Source organism: Gouania willdenowi, chromosome 19 (assembly GCF_900634775.1).
Source record: "Gouania willdenowi chromosome 19, fGouWil2.1, whole genome shotgun sequence".
In the NCBI taxonomy this organism is placed as follows: Eukaryota; Metazoa; Chordata; class Actinopteri; order Blenniiformes; family Gobiesocidae; genus Gouania; species Gouania willdenowi.
The window spans coordinates 10732633-10751558 of record NC_041062.1 but is presented as its reverse complement, the minus strand read 5'-3'; the positions used below and the strand labels follow the sequence as shown (position 1 = coordinate 10751558).

General features: G+C 39.5%; 1 protein-coding gene across 1 annotated transcript in view; it reads left to right on the top strand.

Moving 5' to 3' along the window:
* The first annotated feature begins 769 nt into the window (after positions 1–769).
* lrp2b (low density lipoprotein receptor-related protein 2b) overlaps positions 770–18926 on the top strand; it is a 32563-nt gene continuing 14406 nt past the window's right edge. The window contains exons 1-43 of the mRNA XM_028476024.1: positions 770–836; positions 2092–2202; positions 2384–2503; positions 3250–3366; positions 3473–3583; positions 4838–4954; positions 5053–5169; positions 5344–5487; positions 6030–6146; positions 6280–6408; positions 6554–6723; positions 7029–7252; positions 7378–7584; positions 7666–7868; positions 7975–8115; positions 8230–8439; positions 8535–8727; positions 8827–8952; positions 9038–9168; positions 9555–9692; positions 9804–10082; positions 10145–10384; positions 10466–10588; positions 10749–10865; positions 10973–11350; positions 11431–11679; positions 11767–11975; positions 12064–12248; positions 12411–12639; positions 12703–12880; positions 12980–13108; positions 13226–13392; positions 13518–13661; positions 14141–14250; positions 15079–15253; positions 15391–15604; positions 16142–16378; positions 16480–16674; positions 16791–17263; positions 17418–17865; positions 17960–18125; positions 18212–18370; positions 18447–18736. Of these exons, the coding sequence (XP_028331825.1) occupies positions 770–836; positions 2092–2202; positions 2384–2503; positions 3250–3366; positions 3473–3583; positions 4838–4954; positions 5053–5169; positions 5344–5487; positions 6030–6146; positions 6280–6408; positions 6554–6723; positions 7029–7252; positions 7378–7584; positions 7666–7868; positions 7975–8115; positions 8230–8439; positions 8535–8727; positions 8827–8952; positions 9038–9168; positions 9555–9692; positions 9804–10082; positions 10145–10384; positions 10466–10588; positions 10749–10865; positions 10973–11350; positions 11431–11679; positions 11767–11975; positions 12064–12248; positions 12411–12639; positions 12703–12880; positions 12980–13108; positions 13226–13392; positions 13518–13661; positions 14141–14250; positions 15079–15253; positions 15391–15604; positions 16142–16378; positions 16480–16674; positions 16791–17263; positions 17418–17865; positions 17960–18125; positions 18212–18370; positions 18447–18736 (7987 nt within the window). The remainder of the gene's footprint in view (positions 837–2091; positions 2203–2383; positions 2504–3249; positions 3367–3472; positions 3584–4837; positions 4955–5052; positions 5170–5343; positions 5488–6029; positions 6147–6279; positions 6409–6553; positions 6724–7028; positions 7253–7377; positions 7585–7665; positions 7869–7974; positions 8116–8229; positions 8440–8534; positions 8728–8826; positions 8953–9037; positions 9169–9554; positions 9693–9803; positions 10083–10144; positions 10385–10465; positions 10589–10748; positions 10866–10972; positions 11351–11430; positions 11680–11766; positions 11976–12063; positions 12249–12410; positions 12640–12702; positions 12881–12979; positions 13109–13225; positions 13393–13517; positions 13662–14140; positions 14251–15078; positions 15254–15390; positions 15605–16141; positions 16379–16479; positions 16675–16790; positions 17264–17417; positions 17866–17959; positions 18126–18211; positions 18371–18446; positions 18737–18926) is intronic.

Here is an 18926-nt window from a genome sequence, read left to right as displayed (position 1 = left end):
TAAATCAAAATGGTGAATTTGCATATTAGCTAAATATTTAGTTTCACCTGTGACATTTAAGAATTAGATTTAAAATTTAACATTTAGATTTAGCATTTAGCATTTAAATTTAACATTTAGCATTTAGATTTAACATTTAAAACTGGCTAAAAGTAACATTTGAAAAAAAAAATATTACATTTTGTAAATGTGGCTTGTTGCTAAATGTTGTTTGTTTATATTAGTATGCACAACTTTACAATCGGTGCCCCGTACCAATACCTCACTGTGGGTCACTATTCTGGCTTTGTAAAATATAATAAATATAGTAAAAAGGAAGAAGAAAAGAACAAAAATTGCTAAATTATTAGATTCAGTTTAAAAAGTGTCAATGTGTAGAATTAGTTGTTTCAGTATTAGTCTAAAAACCATTAATTGAAATGGACTAATATTATATGTCAGTCAATAAATCTAAAAAGAATGCAGTTGTACATTTTGTGTTAACTTCCTGATCTAAAATAATGTCAAAACGCTGATGCAGACACCAAACCCAAAGGTAGAAGTTAATCAATCTTAGATTAAGTTTATGTAAAGCAGAGAGCCATAAAGAGCTTTTTTTTTTTTTTTTTAACTCCATGTCACGTTACTAGTCTGCTGCTTGCTCTTGCTCCCCATCCCAAAGCCATTATCTACCTGAGGCTCGTTCAGGTAAAGAGAGTCACGCTGCACACTGAGCATGAGTGAACAGTGAAGCACAAAATCAGTGCAGATCTGAGCCAAGGACTGAATTATGAGCCTGAGAGGTCTTCGACTCCTGCCTCTGCTTCTGCTTTGCCAAGGAATTCAACTTGTCAGAGGTACAGTAGGACTTTAACGTAAATTTACATTAATTATCAGATCAAATTTACATTTCAAGTATTTAAAATAGCAACCAAAACCATGAGACTAAATACATGTTTTTCATTTTTGTTTCATTTCAAACTGTGATTATGTATATAATTTACTTTGTAGATTGAATTTTCTGTATTATTCAAATCTATATGCATATTAGACGTTATGTGGTTTTCCATTTCTTTACATCAAAGCTAAGGTTTAAAGTACCTATATGCAAGGGTGAAATTACATTAAAAAAAAAATAAAATTTGTTTAGATGGAAGGATAAGTCCCCATCCTAAAGTGGTTGGAATACACATCATGTCCTATTTAATAAATGGAAGAAATGAAGTTTGTCATTAGTGGTAACTTTGGTACACATCACTTCTCTTAGTTGCATCTGAAATTAGAAAAAATGTGATTTTTTTATGGTTTAGTATTGTATTTTGATTTGTTTTGTTTCTTTTTATTTTATCTAGTAGAGAGAAATATATATGTTTTGGTTCTTGTTTAGGGTTAACTTTTCAAATACAGTATGTGGACAGTGACTTTCCAGGAAAAAAACGGAAGTTGTTATGGTAGCTGGAGAGGTGCCCTTGAGCAAGGCACCAAACCCCAACACTGCTACATTCATTGTAAAGCGACTTTGAGTACCCAGAAAAGTGCTATACAACATTGATGTATAATAATAATAATAACAAAAATAAAAACAATAATAATAATAATCTGTTTGTAATCTTACTTAAATGATACCATAGTGTTCACTGGGTTCTGTAAATGGAAAATATAGAATAGAGAATACATCTAAAAGAATAAATTGTGCATATATTTTCAATTATTTCTATTCTGTATTCTACTTTTTGTAAAGTACACCGAAAGTGCGTCAGAGTGTCATTAGTGACAACTGTAATTGAATTTAAATGACTGCTTTACACGCTCCAAGGTCAAATGAGGGGATTGGTTTTTCACTGGGACCAGTTAACCATCCTTTAAAGAGCGAGTCACATGCCTTTAGGTTCAAATTGTCTTTTAAGAGGAAATGAGAGTCACGATTACTGCAATAAACACGGTCACTTATTAGTCAAGGGAGCTATAAACTACACTTGTCTTTTTTTGAGCCACTTCTTTCAGGAAAAACTAGTTAAAACAAAACTGAATCGTTGGGTAAATAATCTTATTTTGAAGGGAGAGTTGTTGAACACAATGTAAACCAATGTTTTATGAATGTTGGCTTTGCAGGAAGATGCAGCAGCAACGAGTTTCAGTGCAACAGTGGTCAATGTATCAATGAAGCCTGGCGTTGTGATGGCACCAAAGACTGCACAGATGATTCAGACGAGCTCAACTGTCGTAAGTGTTACTACTGTAATATTATAATAATCAGTTAATTCAGGAAACACCTGGGGGGGGGGGGGGATGAATAAATAAATAAGTACAGTAATTTAGGAAAAGAAGAGAACTGCAATCAACCCAAAGAGTTGATTCTTAATAATTTGAGCTATTTTTTTTTTTTATCCTTTCTGTATGGCAGCACATATATGCACCTCACAGGAGTTCAAATGTGTGACAAGTGGTGAATGTATTTCTTCTGGATTTGTGTGCGATGGAGAGGAAGACTGTGTCGATGGGTCGGATGAGCAAAGAACCTGCGGTACGTATAATACAATGTCTCTGTGACTTCAGATCAGTGGTCACCAACCTGTCTGAAACTGAGATACAGCAGGTGCTGATTAGTCCAAATGGCTCCCATTAATACAAAATGATCACAGTTTCACTTTAGTTAGAGGGTAAGATAATAAGGAAGGCTAGCAATAACTCAAAAAAGTAGGAAATGTTTGAGTTTCAACATGCAACACTTTACTTTCGCCTAATTTATTTGTCTCATTTTCATTACATTTCATTGAAATTGATCGTCTTCCTATTTTACGAGCTACTAACAAACAACTTTTAACTAATCCTATAACGTAACATTTGTAAAAGGTAACAATTATGCCATATTTTAAGAAAATCCCCCTTGCGTTTTTTAAAAACATAGTATCTCATCATATTATAAATCTGCAACACTTAAAAACATTTCTCATAATGTTCTCGTGAAAATAAACATTTAAAGATGGTAATTTAATACTAAAACTTTATAAAGTGCAGCAATACTGAACTCTATTAAATACTAACTACATCTGTCACATGTATTTATCTTTGCGAGATTGAATCCTGGAAAGTAAATCAGATATTAGATGGAGTTTATTGGTGACATGACTAGAGCATGTAGGCTACCTGGGGCCTGTGGGTACCGTGTTGGTGACCCCTGTTTTAGATGAACCAAAGTGCAGCAGCAGGGAAAAAAATCTGGCTTTTGTTTTGTTACATAGAGTCTGAACTTTGTTCATTGATGTCCAGGTGGACAAACTTGTAGTTCGGACCAATTCACCTGTCAGGAAGGTCAGTGTATCCCTGGCAAATACAGATGTGATCATGTGAAGGACTGCGTGGACGACTCTGATGAGAACAGCTGCAGTAAGTCTTTAAAAGCAGTCGTTTTTAGTCACTGTCAGATATTGCGTGGTATATAACTTTTTATGAGGAATCTTTGTGTTTTGTTTGATTTTGTTTTTAACCACAGACTATCCTCGCTGCACTGAGAAGACTTGTGCTAACGGGGCCTGTTACAACAACTCCCAGCACTGCAACGGGCTGCTGGACTGCAGAGATGGTTCTGATGAGTTCAACTGCAGTGAGTAAAGTACAACAACACAGATCTAAAGCACACCTATTTAGGTCTTGTGTTTTGTTGTTGTTGTTTAAACACAAACCGAAATGATATGGTAGTTCATGAAACGCATACAGTGTTAAACAGTTATACTACAGTGCTATAAAGTTTAAACATCTAAGATTGTGCATCAGTGTTTTCTTATTTGCAATCACAATGATGAAAATTATGTTTGAGATTTTTCATTACTTAAAGCTAGAGTAGGCGATTTTCTCCAAATACACTTTTTAAGTTAAGATCTTATGTGCTCTCAAAAAGGAACGAAGAAAATCCGTCAACTGTAGCAGGTGTAAACCTGTAATAACTTCAACCAATGGAAATAAACGAACCGTTTTTTTTTTTTTTTTAACCAATTACGTCTCCCTGCTCGTTCTTGAGTTTTTGGTCACGTTTTTAAACATATATAATGATAAAGTTTATTGTTTACTTACTGCTGAATGAGACGTGAGACAACAAAGTTTCTACATTATACAAGCGATGAGCTGAGCTCCTCTTTTGCAGCAGCTGTGCACATGCATGTGAGTGAGACGGAGCACAAAGGGGAGGGGGGAGGGGGTAAAGGCGGAGCCATCAGGGAGGCTACATTCAAAATCATGCTAGCTTTTGAAAATCGCCGACCCTACCTTTAAGTAATTTTATATGCAAATACTTCAGTACTTTCAATAAAGCAATGTATTGACTGAGCTACTTTTACTTGAATTGGAGTATTTTTTGTAGTATCAGCACTTTGTCCACCTCTGCTAACTATAATCTTACATTGACAGTTACATTGTTTCAGTTCTTCTAAGGTTCCTCCTTAACTATCTTGTTTAATATCAACAGATGAGTAACACATTTTGGTATTTGGTCATAGTTAAAGAAAAAAAAAAATAAGAAGGAAAAAGCCTCTAGACATCTATGAAAAATATTTAGTTCCTTCTGTTTGACGTTTATGGAAATATTACAGGATTTTTCCACTTTAAAAAGGTTTTGTTAAATTCTGTTTTTTTTTTCTTTTTTAATCACAGGACAATTTTTTACAGAAAGGGAAAGATAGAAAAGAGTTGGCATAATCGAAAATTTGTATTTCTAAGTTGTTTTTGAGGTTGTTAAACTGAAATCCAAATGTGCCTTTTGCGGTTTTCCTTAAAGTTTAAGTTTTAATGTAATTAGCTCAAGTAAAATCGTTTTGCAAATACCTGAAATATATGAATTTCTTTCATCAACATTTCTCTACAGCAACTCAGAGCTGTCCACTTCACCAGTTTGAGTGTGCAAATGGTTACTGTATCCCACGGTCCTTTGTGTGCGACCACTGGGATGACTGTGGGGATAATAGTGATGAACAAGGCTGTGGTAATTATCAGTTAGAGAGTCAGTCTTATGGTTTATTAATATTGATACAATCACTTTAGCTGCTCTCTCTCCTTTGTGCAACCCATGACTGTTTTCAGTGTACCAGAGCTGCAGTGGCAGTGAGTTTACGTGTACAAGTGGCCGGTGCATTTCTCAAATGTGGGTGTGTGACAACTTCAATGACTGTGGCGACTACAGCGATGAAAGAGGATGTGGTAAGAAAAGGACTTTTAAAATGAAACAATTCCAGATTTTCTGTCAAAATGTGTTTCTTACAAGGTTTTCAGAGACACACCAGTGCAAATTGAAATAGAGCTTCAGATGCAGCTTACCACATTCTAAACCAAGGTTTGAAATATTGTTATAGTGTCTGGTTTTATTGTATTTAGATAGCAACTCTAGGAACTGCTACCCTGGTGAGTGGGGCTGCCCAGGCTCATCGGCATGCATACCAGTCGGCAAGGTGTGTGATGAAAAACCAGACTGCCCTGGAGCTACAGATGAGACCAACTCAACAGCTCAGCAAACATGCAGTATGTCATTTAATTCAATCATTTAAACATTATAACTTTGAATTGAGTTGAGTTTTTCGTTAGTTTGCCAACTTTGCCGATTTCCGTTGAAGAGGTGTTGAATATATTCTAGTTTGTCATGAGTGACCTGGTCAGCTGTGAAATCTGTGTGACGGTGCAGATTTCATGAGACTGTAAATCAAGGTGCAAAGGTGGTAAACATGGGGTCCTCATAAAAGGTCAGATGCTGGGACTGTCATATGATCAGAACTTCTGTCTTCCTTATCACTTTCTTAACACATACACAGTTTGAAATTAACTTTTAAAAGGTAATTTTCAGGTTATAATGATCAATTTTTGGCATACAAACATTTATGAAGTTAACAAGAGCTTTCAGGAAACGCAAACCTATTACTGTAGCAACAACACATCATCAGTAGGGTGAAACTAACCTGTCTCACGATGCTTTTTGCCAGATATTTATAGTCATCGGGATCAGTGAGTAAGAAAATTAAATGTATTTCAGTATGACTATGATGTGAATTTGCTGTTCTGACACATAGGCTTGGATCGATGCTCTGCCTTGAGCTGTGAGTACCTCTGCCACCCATCTCCTCAGGGGGGTGCGTGCTACTGTCCTGATGGCTTTATTGTTGCCAATGACAGCCGCTCCTGTGTAGGTGAGTCGGGATAAACTTGTGAGTCCGCTGGATCTTTGTTTAGCTTCAAACACAAGTAATAGTTTAAAGTTCATGGTTGTATGGACACTTTCACTCTGGCTATTTGCTGAAGCTTGTTTTTTCTGATGCTCAGACTACAATGACTGTCAGATCTGGGGAATCTGTGACCAACTGTGTGAAGACCGTACAGGAACACATCACTGTAGCTGTGCTGATGGATATTTTATGGAGCAAGGTCATGTCTGCAGAGCTAACGTTTCAGGTACAGAAATGACACAGTCAAATACCAAGGAACAATATTTATGAGAATATCCGTAGATGAGACAAAGTTTCAAAGTTCCTCAGAACAACTAAAGACTTTAGAACTTTGATGGTAATAACTTTTAATCGGTGTTGTATTTTTACAGCTGGTGTGCCTCAGCTCATATTCACCAATGGGGGTGATGTGATGATGGCTGATATTCACGGGCGCTTCGTCAGAACTTTGGTGCCCTCTCAGGGTAGAGGTTTCGCTGTAGGAGTGGCGTACCACCACCTCAGCGACATCATCTTCTGGAGTGATACTTACACAAAAAAGGTCTGTGAATTATATCATCACAGGGGAATGGGTGGGGGTAGACCTTGGGGAACTTGCTCAAGCAGTTTGAAACTGAACAAATCACACCTGCTTGTCATTTACCGACAGTGGTGGCATAAATTTAAAGATGTTTGGTTGCTGGTTAGAATCCCAGGACTAGGAGATAAGCCAGGTTGGAGTAGGTCAAGAGTAGGTCGTTGAGTATGCTCAAAAGCTACACCCTAAATGTAGAGTGAAGTTAAAATGCAGAGAATGACTTGGATGCATGTTCTCAAATGATAAAACGAATGTGTTTTTTCTACTAGGTTTACTCTGCCAACTATAATGGGGATGAGATAAAGGAAGTGTTGACCACTGCAGTCCAGAATGTCCAAAACCTAGCTGTGGACTGGATCAACTTCAAGCTATATGTTTTAGAGGCGATGGTGGAGCGTATTGATATGTGCAACTTTAACGGAGGAGATCGAATCACGCTGATCGCTGAAAACCTGCAGACCCCACATGGTCTGGCCTTGGACCCAACTGTGGGGTGAGCTTTATTCACTTCATATCATGTTTTAAATATTTAGCCGCATGGATTTTTTTTTTTTACTTGAATTGAATGAATGACATATGTTTTGCATCATTTCCCTCCTTTCTTTCTTTTTTATGCAGTTACATGTTTTTCACTGATATGGGCATTGCTAACGACCAGACAAAGCTTGAACGGGCCTTCATGGATGGCAGTAATCGTGTACCACTGGTTAAAATTAGGCTTGGATCACCAACAGGAATCACCCTTGACATTGTTACCAAAAGGGTGTATTGGTCTGACAGCCACTTTGACACAGTTGAGACTGTGACCTACAATGGTCTGGACAGGTAATGCTCGCATGAACGGTGTTATGTGTTTATTCTAGCTCTTTTAGAAGTTTAATATATATATTATATAATTTTCCTCAGAAAAATAGTCCTGAATGGTGCATTGCAATCCCCACATCCCTTTGGGATTGCTGTGTTTGAAAACCATGTATTCTTCACTGATTGGACCAAAATGGGTGTCATCCAGACAAATAGATTCAACGGAAGCAATCCAAAGCTCCTTTATCGAACAGCAAAGCGGCCAGGCCATGTTGTGGTATCGCACCCTGTCGCGCAACCCTTTGGTAAGGATGCACCACTGTCTGCCTGTCAGATCCGACTTTTTCTTCTTAAAATCTACACCAAACAGGACTTTCTTTTTTCCTTAAAAGTCACCATTTCTGTTTGCAGTCATGAACCCTTGTGGCAGACATAATGGTGGCTGTCATCAGATTTGTGTATTAAGTCATCGTTCCGATAACGACGGTCTGGGCTTCCGCTGCAAGTGTCGCCATGGTTACGACCTGAATGCAGACCGTCGGAGTTGCTTCAGTGAGTTCACAATGACAAACAAAATGATAGAAACAGAGATTGTCTTATAAATTGCTTCTCTATTTTCTTTAACCAAAGTTGTGTTTTTCAATCATTGTATAACTCTATAAACAGAGGTGAAGGACTACTTGCTGTTGGCAACGTCTCTAGCTGTGCGAGGAATCCCTCTGAACTTTTCCCTCCAGGAGGACATCACCCTGCCCCTCACAGGACTTGGAACATCTTTTGCTGGCTCTGCAGTAGAGTTTGACGGCAAAGAAGAAGCTATTTTTTACAATGATAGAGGTAGAGGTCTTGTATATAGGTCAAACCTCAACGGCACAGGTGAATAGATTAATTACACATTATATATGATTCCACTATGAAGAGTTTTGCTCTTTGCCTCAACTTGTGTTTTTTTCTGACTTTAATGATTTTAGTTCAGCAAATCTTGACCGGATACAGAGTGGGAACTGTTGATGCCATGGCCTACGACTGGACCTCCAAGGTTTTATTTTGGACCACAACAAGTTACAAGTCAGTGGTGGCATTTAAAGTCACAGATAAGTCCAGGCGGGATATTGTCACTGGATTGAGGAGCCCAAAGGGAATTGCAGTCCATCCAGGTGCAGGGTAAGTGTTCAATTGCAATTATTGTTTGTTTTTAGCGGCTTTCTGCACCGGAAAATGAATTGTTTAGCATTAGTTTGATATTATATTGGTGGTTCACAGCTACTTGTTCTGGTCTGACTGGTACCGCCCAGCAGTTATAATGAGGAGCTACACAGATGGCAGTAATGTGGTTCCTCTTGTCAACACAACACTGGGTTATCCATATGGACTAGCTCTTGATTTTATGTAAGTCAATTGAATAACGTCTGAACATTTTGAACATCATTTTTTGTATTTCTGAGTCGGTTACCTCGGGCATTTCTTTGTACAGGACGGACAAACTCTATTGGGTCGATTATCTTCTGGATCAAATTGGCGTCATTTACATTGGAGGAAATGACAGACAGACATTTACTAACATTGGACAAATTACTCAACCTTACGCTTTGGCAGTTTATTCAGGTGAGAATGCAGTGGTCTTATTTTGATTAGCGCATTGAGATGACTTTGTTGTAATTTGCGCTATACAAATAAAGTTGAATTGAACTGAATTAAATTATTTATTTTTCTTCAGTTAGAAGAAATCATGTGTTATTTGTGCCGACCTAGAGTGATAAAACCCACAATTTCTGAAGTACAAATGTTGTTTAAACATCTTTAAAAGTAAAAATGACTCTATTCACCTATATAACAGTCTAAGTTGTGTCGTAAATCAAGCACTTTTGCCATATGTATGTTGACAGACTACATCAATATTCTATCTATTGCTTTGAATTACATTCAATATGGTAATAGTCAGAGCAGGTTTGTCTTTTCTGATATCCAAACATGATTTGTCTGTTTTTTAGATTTCCTGTATGTGGCTGATACAAGAACTAGAGCTGTATTTGAGATGCGAAAAAGGGATGGAGGTGGAAACATAATGATCAGACAAGGAATCAACTCCATGATGAACATTAAGGCTTATACACCTGATCTCCACAGCAGTAAGTTTTTTACGCAACGGAACTTTGACGAATCGGGACAGAAGTAGTCCATATTTCCCTGAATAAAGCTACCAGTCAGTCGTCACTGATTCTTCATCCTCCTTCTTGCAGCCATCAATAGCCGCTGTAACGCAGTGGCCAATGGACGCTGCAGCCACTTCTGTTTCCCCACTCCCAACCACAACCGAGTGTGTGGCTGCCCTTATGGAATGAAACTCGGGACTAATCAGAGGGACTGCATCAAGGATGATTCTGTTGATCCACCTGTCAACATCTGTGGTGACTTTTCCTTTGAGTGTGATGAAGGCCGCTGTAGGCCCAACTCATATCGCTGTGATGGTGTTGAAGATTGCATAGATAAGACAGATGAGGCCAACTGCACTGATACAGGTAAGTAAAGGTAGAAATGCAGAATGTATAGACACATCTAATGTTCATTGTTCGTCCATCAGGAGCCACTTGCTCTCCAAGAGCTTTCACCTGCAATAACAAGCACTGCATTTATTCAAGTTGGCGCTGCGATGGCATTGACGACTGTGGAGATGGCTCTGATGAAATCAACTGCCCCACTCGTGTGCCCACCACTTGTGCAGCTAGCCTCTTTACCTGCGACAACAATAGGTGCATCTCTAAAATGTGGCTGTGTGATGGTGACAATGATTGTGGTGATGGCTCTGATGAACACAACTGCAGTAAGTACAACTGTTTCACTATTTTCTCACATTTCTAACCGGGTTTTCAGGAATAACAGTTTAGCTTTTGTTAATCTTTAGATTCTACCATCACTACATGTACTCCTGGCTACTTCCTGTGTCCTGATCACCGATGTATCTACAACTCCTATGTGTGTGATGGAGACCAGGACTGCTTGGATGGCTCAGATGAAAGCAATTGCGGTAGGAATCTAAACTTTTTTCTTTTCTTCATCAAGTGCCATAATAGAATCCATTTAAGATAAAAAGTGTATTGAACAGAATTTATATGCAAACTAATTTTGTGTTAATGTAGCAGTTTTGTTAACTTTATTTTGTTAACCTTAATTTGCCTTTTTTGAAGACTATTCCTGTGCATCCTATGAGTTTGCCTGTGCCAGTGGGGACCAGTGTGTCAGCAACAGCTATCGCTGTGATAAAGTGTTTGATTGCAGGGACCATTCTGACGAATACAACTGTCGTAAGTTAACCACGCAGATCAAAAAAGAAACATTGGTTATTCTATTTAGTTGTATCCATATGAACCAAATCCTAACACTTTTTGATGATTTTACTTATTCTCTCTAGCCACTCCAGGGCCCGGCCTTTGCCATGATGATGAGTTTCAATGCCAGGCTGATGGTTTCTGCGTACCCGGCAACTGGGAGTGTGATGGCCATTCAGACTGTGAGGATGGATCTGATGAACACAACTCCTGCCCCACTGTTACCTGCAGACCCAATTACTTCCAATGTGTCAACAAGATATGCATCCCAAATAGCTGGACATGTGATGGTGACAATGACTGCAGGGACATGAGTGATGAAATCAACTGCCCCACACCTCCATTTAGATGTCCTTCTGGACAATGGCAGTGCCCCACTGACCAGCTGTGCATTGACCTAAACAAGGTGTGCAACGGTCAAAGGGATTGTCCAAATGGAGCAGACGAGTCACCAATCTGCAGTGAGTGCAAATAGTAGGCTATAGTTGGCATGTCTACCACATTTATTAAATATAATGAAATGCTCTATTTTGTCTCAAAGACCAGAATGACTGTGCGCTCGACAATGGAGGCTGTAGTTTTGGTTGTGTCCAAGGACCATTTGGAGCCCAATGCTTCTGTCAACCAGGATTTCAACTTCTCAATGACTCCAAGACCTGTGAAGACATCAATGAGTGTTTGATCCCAGGTTTCTGTAGCCAGCAGTGCTACAATGAGAGAGGAACCTTCAGGTGCCACTGCTCGTGGGGTTACCTCCTGGAGCCAGATGGACGCACCTGCAAAGCTACAGGTACGCAGTGTATGTTTGTAAATCAAAGTGAAGGCTTTGAACTCTGAACACACTTTAGTTGAATCATTGGTATTTATCTGTCATCAGATCCTCAAGCTGCAGTACTTTTGGTTACTAAGCGAAGCCAAGTCATCGCTAATCATATCAACAAGAAACCACCTCAGATAAGGCCAGTAGCAAGTGGTTCCTCTATTGTAAGTGTTGACTTTGACAGTGTGACTTCCAAAATCTACTGGGCTGATGCCTCGCAGAAGAGGATATGGAGTTCCTACCTGAATGGCACTGAAAAGCGAGAGGTAGAACAAAACACAATTGTACAAAAGTTTAAGATGTCCGCCCTGAAACCACTGCACTGTAGTTTTTGTGTGCTCTTTGTTTTTCAAGGTGTTCTCCACAGGTCTGATGGTACCTGAGAGTATTGCAGTAGACTGGGTGGGTCGCAACCTATACTGGACCGACTCCGTCATGGAGAACATTGAAGTGTCTACTTTGGATGGTCGGTTTAGGAAGGTCCTCCTAAACAAAAATATTACCAGCCCACGTGGACTAGCTCTGGACCCTCGAAACTAGTAGGAATTTTGTATGGGTTTTACTTATTAGTAGACCATTGTCACAATATTTGCAAAATTGTTTTTTGGGTACCGTTTGCAAATTATTAACCACACTCAATTGCCAAAACATTTTCATTTACATTTTTAAATTAAGTTTTTTTGTTTTGTTTTTTGAATCAGCACCAACTTAATGTTCTGGTCCGACTGGGGTCAGAATCCAAGGATCGAGCGAGCCGACATGGACGGTGTTTCGAGACGAGTTATTGTCAGCACAAAACTGTACTGGCCCAATGGCCTGGCCCTGGATTACACAACACGCAGAGTCTACTTTGCTGATGCCTATCTTAAATATATAGATTACTGCGACTATGATGGCAACAACCGCCATCAGGTCATGGCAAGTGACATGGTAAGATGAACTTCATTATCAACATAAAATTAATTTGACTAATTCATTAATTTCTCAAACCAGGTTCTCCAACACCCACACGGCATGACCATCTTCGAGGACAGCATTTATTGGTCAGAGCGTTACACCAGTAAGGTGATGAGGACCAACAAGTTCCACGGTGGGAACATCACCACTCTCATGAATAATGTCTACCAGCCAATGGGAATAGCAATGGACCATCCTATCAAACAACCAACAGGTTGATACCCTAATGGTGTTATATACAATCATCTGGAATTTTAAAAGTTCTTTCAAACACAAATGTTATTTGGTTGTAATTTGTTCTCTGTGTACTCAGCCATCAACCCATGCAGAGAACATCTATGCACTCAGCTCTGCCTGCTGGCAGCCTTGAGACCCAGATACTACACTTGCCACTGCCAATCTGGCTGGAAGTTGGATGCCGACCAGCGTACCTGTATCCAGGGTATTTTTTATTTTTTATTTTTTGCAATTCTAGCCCATTTCAGGACACCATAAATATATGGTCATATATAGCCTGCAAGTAAAAGTTTCAAGTGTGCATGCTTCTGTTCTGCTTCAGACACAACGCCTTTCTTAATGGTGGTCAGGGATTCGGTAATCTTTGGCATTCCTTTGGACCTCGATAACCCTTCCAACAATGCAATGGCCCCTGTGTCAGGAATCACTCAAGGAAAAGATATTGACTTTGATGACAAGGAACAGTTTGTCTATTGGGTGCAAAGCACTGTGAGTACTATTCTATGCCATTGAAACCATTAATTGAGATAACTACCATTGCCATTTTAGTCACTTAGTTTCAATTATAGGAAACTTGCTTTGTTACAGTATGACTCATTTTATTTTCATATCAGGGTTCTATCTGGAGGATTAGAACCAATGGCACCAACAGATCCGAGTTTGCACCAGCTGCTTACTTGGGTTTACCCTCTGGCCTGGCTTTTGATTGGATAAGCAGAATGATGTACTACACAAATCCCACTGCTAAAGCCATCGAGGTAATAGGCCAAACTAATGCAGGCAGAAAAATTACAAAAAAATAAGAGGACATGGTTACACAGAAAAAAAGTTTGAGGCTTTTAAATTTTTTAAGTTTTGATGACATAGACAAAGGTTGTTTTGGGAACTGTAGGCTTTAGAAGTCCACATCTAATACACCATAGTTATCTAATGAATGTTCAGTTTTTCCCTTCGACAGTTACTGTAGGGTAGGGTTTGCTGCTTCTTTAACTCAAGCAGTGAAGGAAATTGTTCATTGTTAAGGTAGTAGCATAGTGAACTCTGATGTCCACAGTTGGCGCAGGTTCCTTAAATATTAGGTTTTATTGCCCAATGACCGTCACTCTTGAAAAATATAAATCAGCTGTGATGTTTTTGAATGACTTTAGCTAACCGCTATTCTATCTCAATCATTATAGGACCTTTTTTTGTACCGTTTTTAAAGTTCAATTTTCCTACATTTCCTTTTTTCATGAAGGTTATCCGTGTTGATGGCCGCCAGAAATACAGGCGGACCATTATCACCTCAAGTGGAAAACCAGAAGGAGCAGGAAAGCCCTTTGCAATTGCTTTGGATCCAGCTCGAGGGTAACGCTTCTGTTTAATAAGAAAATCAAATTCTGTTCTTATCATGTAACATGGACACTTACTTATTTGCGAGTAAAATATGTGTTCTTGGGAAAGGGGTGAAATACACATTTCAGCATTTCCATTTTTTTCTTTGAGTGAGAGAGTCGACATTGGCTACAGCAATCAATTGAGCAATGATTCTGGCAGGAATAAAGCGAAATAGATCAAGGAAAATAATCTCACCAACCAAATGTCCATCAATTCATCCATCCATTTTATGACCCGTTTCCTCCTATTTTCAGGATCACAGGGACCGACCAAAAATGTCAAATATAAAAAGAACTAGTAAAGACCTATGTGTATTATCTTTTTATACCTTTGTAGCCAAAGTATATCTTAAATAGAATTATTAAAGGGAGACCCAACCCCAAAGTACAAACGCTGCTCAACAGAAAGACTATTAAGGAACCTTTACTAGTAGGAATTACTAAGCTAATGCTAGATAATGCTTATGCCAATGATAAGCTAATGCATTGCAACGCAGGCCAGCATGTATCCTCACTTACATTTTCTTCAGGAAATGCAAATATTATTATTATTATTATTATTATTATTATTATTAGAGTAGGTAATATTCATTGTAGGGCTGTATATGATATTACATGATTATGTTTTTTAAGTGTGCAGAAGTAGGGGGTTCATGGTTTCAGGTTAAATGTCTGAAGGGGTACATGACTGTGAAAAGTTTGGGAGTTTCAGTTTAACTTTGGCCTAAATTAGAATTTCTTTCTTTCCTTAAGGCTTGTTTTATATGTCTCTATTCACATTTACACTAACCCTTCACAGGAAGTTATTTTGGACAGATAGAGGATCAGGCAATGTTCCTTCAAAGGTTGCCAGCGCTGACATGGATGGCGCAAACATCAAGAATCTTTACGGAGGAAACCTAGCGAAAATTGGTTTTATTGCTGCTGACATATCTGCCAGTAAACTGTACTGGGGTGTCTCCGACTCAGGATTGGTATGTGCACAATTTCTGAACTGTTTGTTTAACATTTACTTTATACAAAACCGAAGTATTATACTTTGAAATAATTCTTTAGGTTTGTAAAACAGTAGTCATCCCTCTCTCTTTGCTTTCTTCCTTTTTCTGCCCAGATTGAGTGCGGCACCATGGATGGAGTGTCCCGCGTGACAATAGTCAGTGGCCTTTCCCGTCCATGGGGGCTGACAGTCTACCAGAACTACCTTTACTACACTGACTCTGACTTTGAAGTCATTGAACGGGTGGACAAGAACACTGGTGCCAATATGGTGGTGATGAGGAGCAGCATGTCAGGCTTGCAAGCTCTCAAAATACATGCCAGAGACAGTACGTAGATCGACCATGTCTCATCTCAAACAACTTTTCCCGTACACAGTTAGTAGGGAACGCTGGAGCCCATCCCAGAGGACACAGGACATAAGGAAGTGTAAATTATTAATCACAGGGCGTAGATTGAGTTTGAGCTCCAAAGATGTTTGATCTTCATCTTGATTGTGTTATTAATTTAAATTAGATTGTAGATTACATTATATAAAAGTTGAAGATCATTTCAAGGGCAATTCACAACAGGATCTTGTTTTAGGCTACATGTATTTCATCTTCTCGAAATAAATCCCCTGTATAAAAAAAATAAAATCTACATAAAACTATTATATATAAAAAGTCATTACTATCCTTCAGTAAAATATTCTTCTTTATCTAAATCATGCATCTAAATCATGCATACATGCATACATGCATACATGCATACATGCATACATGCATACATACATTGTGCAATATATATATATATGTAAACTTACTCAACTGAAACTGTATGAATGTCATAATAACATGGAGTGATGTTTGTCTTTCCCACATCAGACTCAGCTGGAACCACCAATGCATGCAGCTCCAACAATGGGGGCTGTCTTCACCTGTGTTTGCCTAAACCAAACAATCAGAAGACCTGTGCCTGCACCACAGGATTCCTCCTCTCACAAGATGGCTCCAGCTGTGATCAGTATGAATCTTTTGCCATCATCTCCACTCTCGAATACATCCGTGGCTTCCACATTAACAGTTCAGACCACTCTGAGGCCATGGTGCCTGTTGGTGGATGTACGTAACCCTAACTCTCACTAATAAACCGGATCAAGTTACTTTTTCAGTCATAAAAAACAGATTTGCCCTAACTGGTACCCAAATACTGTTCTTTCTAGCATCTTCTTATTACAGTAAGGACAGGTTGGACCTTCATATCGCATCTGGATTTTTATATTGGACTGATAACAGCACCTCATCTTCCTACAAGGGGATATTCCGGGCTAAAACGGATGGCGGGTATTTCAGCCGTGTTGTTTCTACAGGAGTTGGAAGAAGAGGCATTCAAGGCTTGGCTGTAGACTGGATTGCTGGTATAACATTAAATTATTCTACCTATATTGATGAAGCTGCCGCTGTAAGATAATAAAGAACATTTGGCATAGTTATGTTTTGTTCCTCAAGCTCATTTGTCTTGTTCTGTTCCAAGGTAATCTCTACTTTACCAATGCTTTTGAAGCTGAGACCTTCCTGGAGGTGTTGGTCATTAACACCACCTACAGAAAGATTCTCCTAAAGTCCTCTCAGGATCAGCCTAGGGATTTGGCCATCAGCCCAAAGCTCCGCTACCTCTTTTGGACCGACGCTGGACAAACACCAAAGATTGAGAGGGCCCTGCTGGATGGCACGAATCGCACAGTGTTGGCATCGGAGAGCCTGGCTTCACCACGAGGCCTTACAGTTGATTATACTGCCAACTTCCTCTACTGGACAGATGATGTTCTTGACATGATCTCTCGCATGGCAGTGGATGGCACACAGAGGCAGATAATCCGCTATGGAAGCAGATATCCAGCTCCAACCGGGATGGCTGTATTTGGAGACTACATGCTGTGGGTGGATAGAAAGCTTGGGAAGCTTTTCCAGGCTCCTAAGGACCCAGCAAACACTGACCAGCCAGAGGTGACTGTCATAGTTGTATTTTGCTAAAACATATTTGGCTTGTGATCCTTGTGTGGCGTTTGAATCTTTTAATTGATGGCCTTCAGCCTAATCTTAAATCATACATACATTTTCTAACACAAACTACAAATTCCCATTTGTTTGTTGGCACTAGGTGATCCGGGACGGTCTCGCTGACCTGAAGGACGTCACCATCTTTGACCCTCATGTTCAGCCTACAGCTGCCAATCAGATTGACTTCAACCCTTGCCAGGAGGATAACGGTCGCTGCCAGCAATTCTGCTTTGCCATTCCAGACCAGGAGCATCCTAAATGTGGTTGTGCACATGGCTCGCTCCTAAGTAATGGGGTAACATGTGGGTATGGACAAGATGAATTCCTGGTTTTTACCACTGACTACACACTGAACAGCCTGAGGTTGGACCCAACGGATCACAGCACACCCTATCCAACAGTGAACTTGGGCTACAACCTAGTGGCGCTGGATTATGACTTCAGGGAGAAGAAAATATTTTTCACACAGTATATGGGAATCGGTCGTAGCAGGATTGGCTATATCACCACCACATCCATCACCAGCCCTCCAACAATCATTGCTGCTAGTGAGTTTCATATGAAATTGACTGGGTGCAATCATAGTTATATTTCAATTTGTTGTGTCACGATCAACCTTTTCATTTATGTCTTAATTTTTAGATTTGGATGATCCAGAAGGACTGGCGTACGATTGGGTGCACAAGCGTCTGTTTTTCACAGACTACTATAGGCGTAACGTTCAGTCAATGGGGGTCAATGGCCAGAACCGCTCAGTCCTAATCAATGCAAACCGTCCCAGAGGCATCATCGTTGATCCGTGCTATGGGTAAAAGAAGAAAAAGACTAACAAATGTTTTTGAAGGTATATTAGAAAAATGTGTAGCCACAGTTCTTGTTGTTTTGTCTTTTCAGGTATCTATACTGGACCGACTGGGGTAGTCCAGCCAAGATAGAGAGGGCAACTCTTGGAGGAAACTTCCGGACTGCTATTATCAAGACTGGCCTGACAACACCCAATGGCCTTTCTTTGGACTATGAGGAGAGGATGCTCTACTGGGCTGACGCTTCACAGTATGTCTCGTCTATGAACTGCAGTTGAGCTTTGTAAAGACTAAAATCCAGATATTTTCTCCCTTTTTTCACACAGAGACAAAATTGAACGATCCACTTTGACCGGAGAGAACCGTCAAGTGATCGTTCAAGGAGTCCAGTATCCATTTGCCATGACTGTGTTCCAGCAGGACATTTTCTGGACTGACTGGACTGAAAGGGGAGTGTTCAGAGCAGGAAAGGACGATGGCTCAGGCTTTGTGGCGCTTGCTCAGGACCTACAATACAGACCAAATGACATCCATGTTTATTCTGCATCAAAGCAGGAGGTTTGCTCAAGTTCCTGTCAGCAGTTCAATGGAGGTTGCAGTCACATTTGTGTTTCTGGTAAGATAACATGAGTTGGAAGTAATTTAATAGTTTGTTTCTGGAGTTATGTTTGCTTGATACAAAATTATGTTTCCAATATTGGGCATTATAAGCCTTTTCAAAAAAGAAAATCTCAATAAGCCTGTTGAGTTTTATTGAGAAGTTTACTTTTTAGTTCAAAGTTTGCTTGAACACTACAGTGAAATCA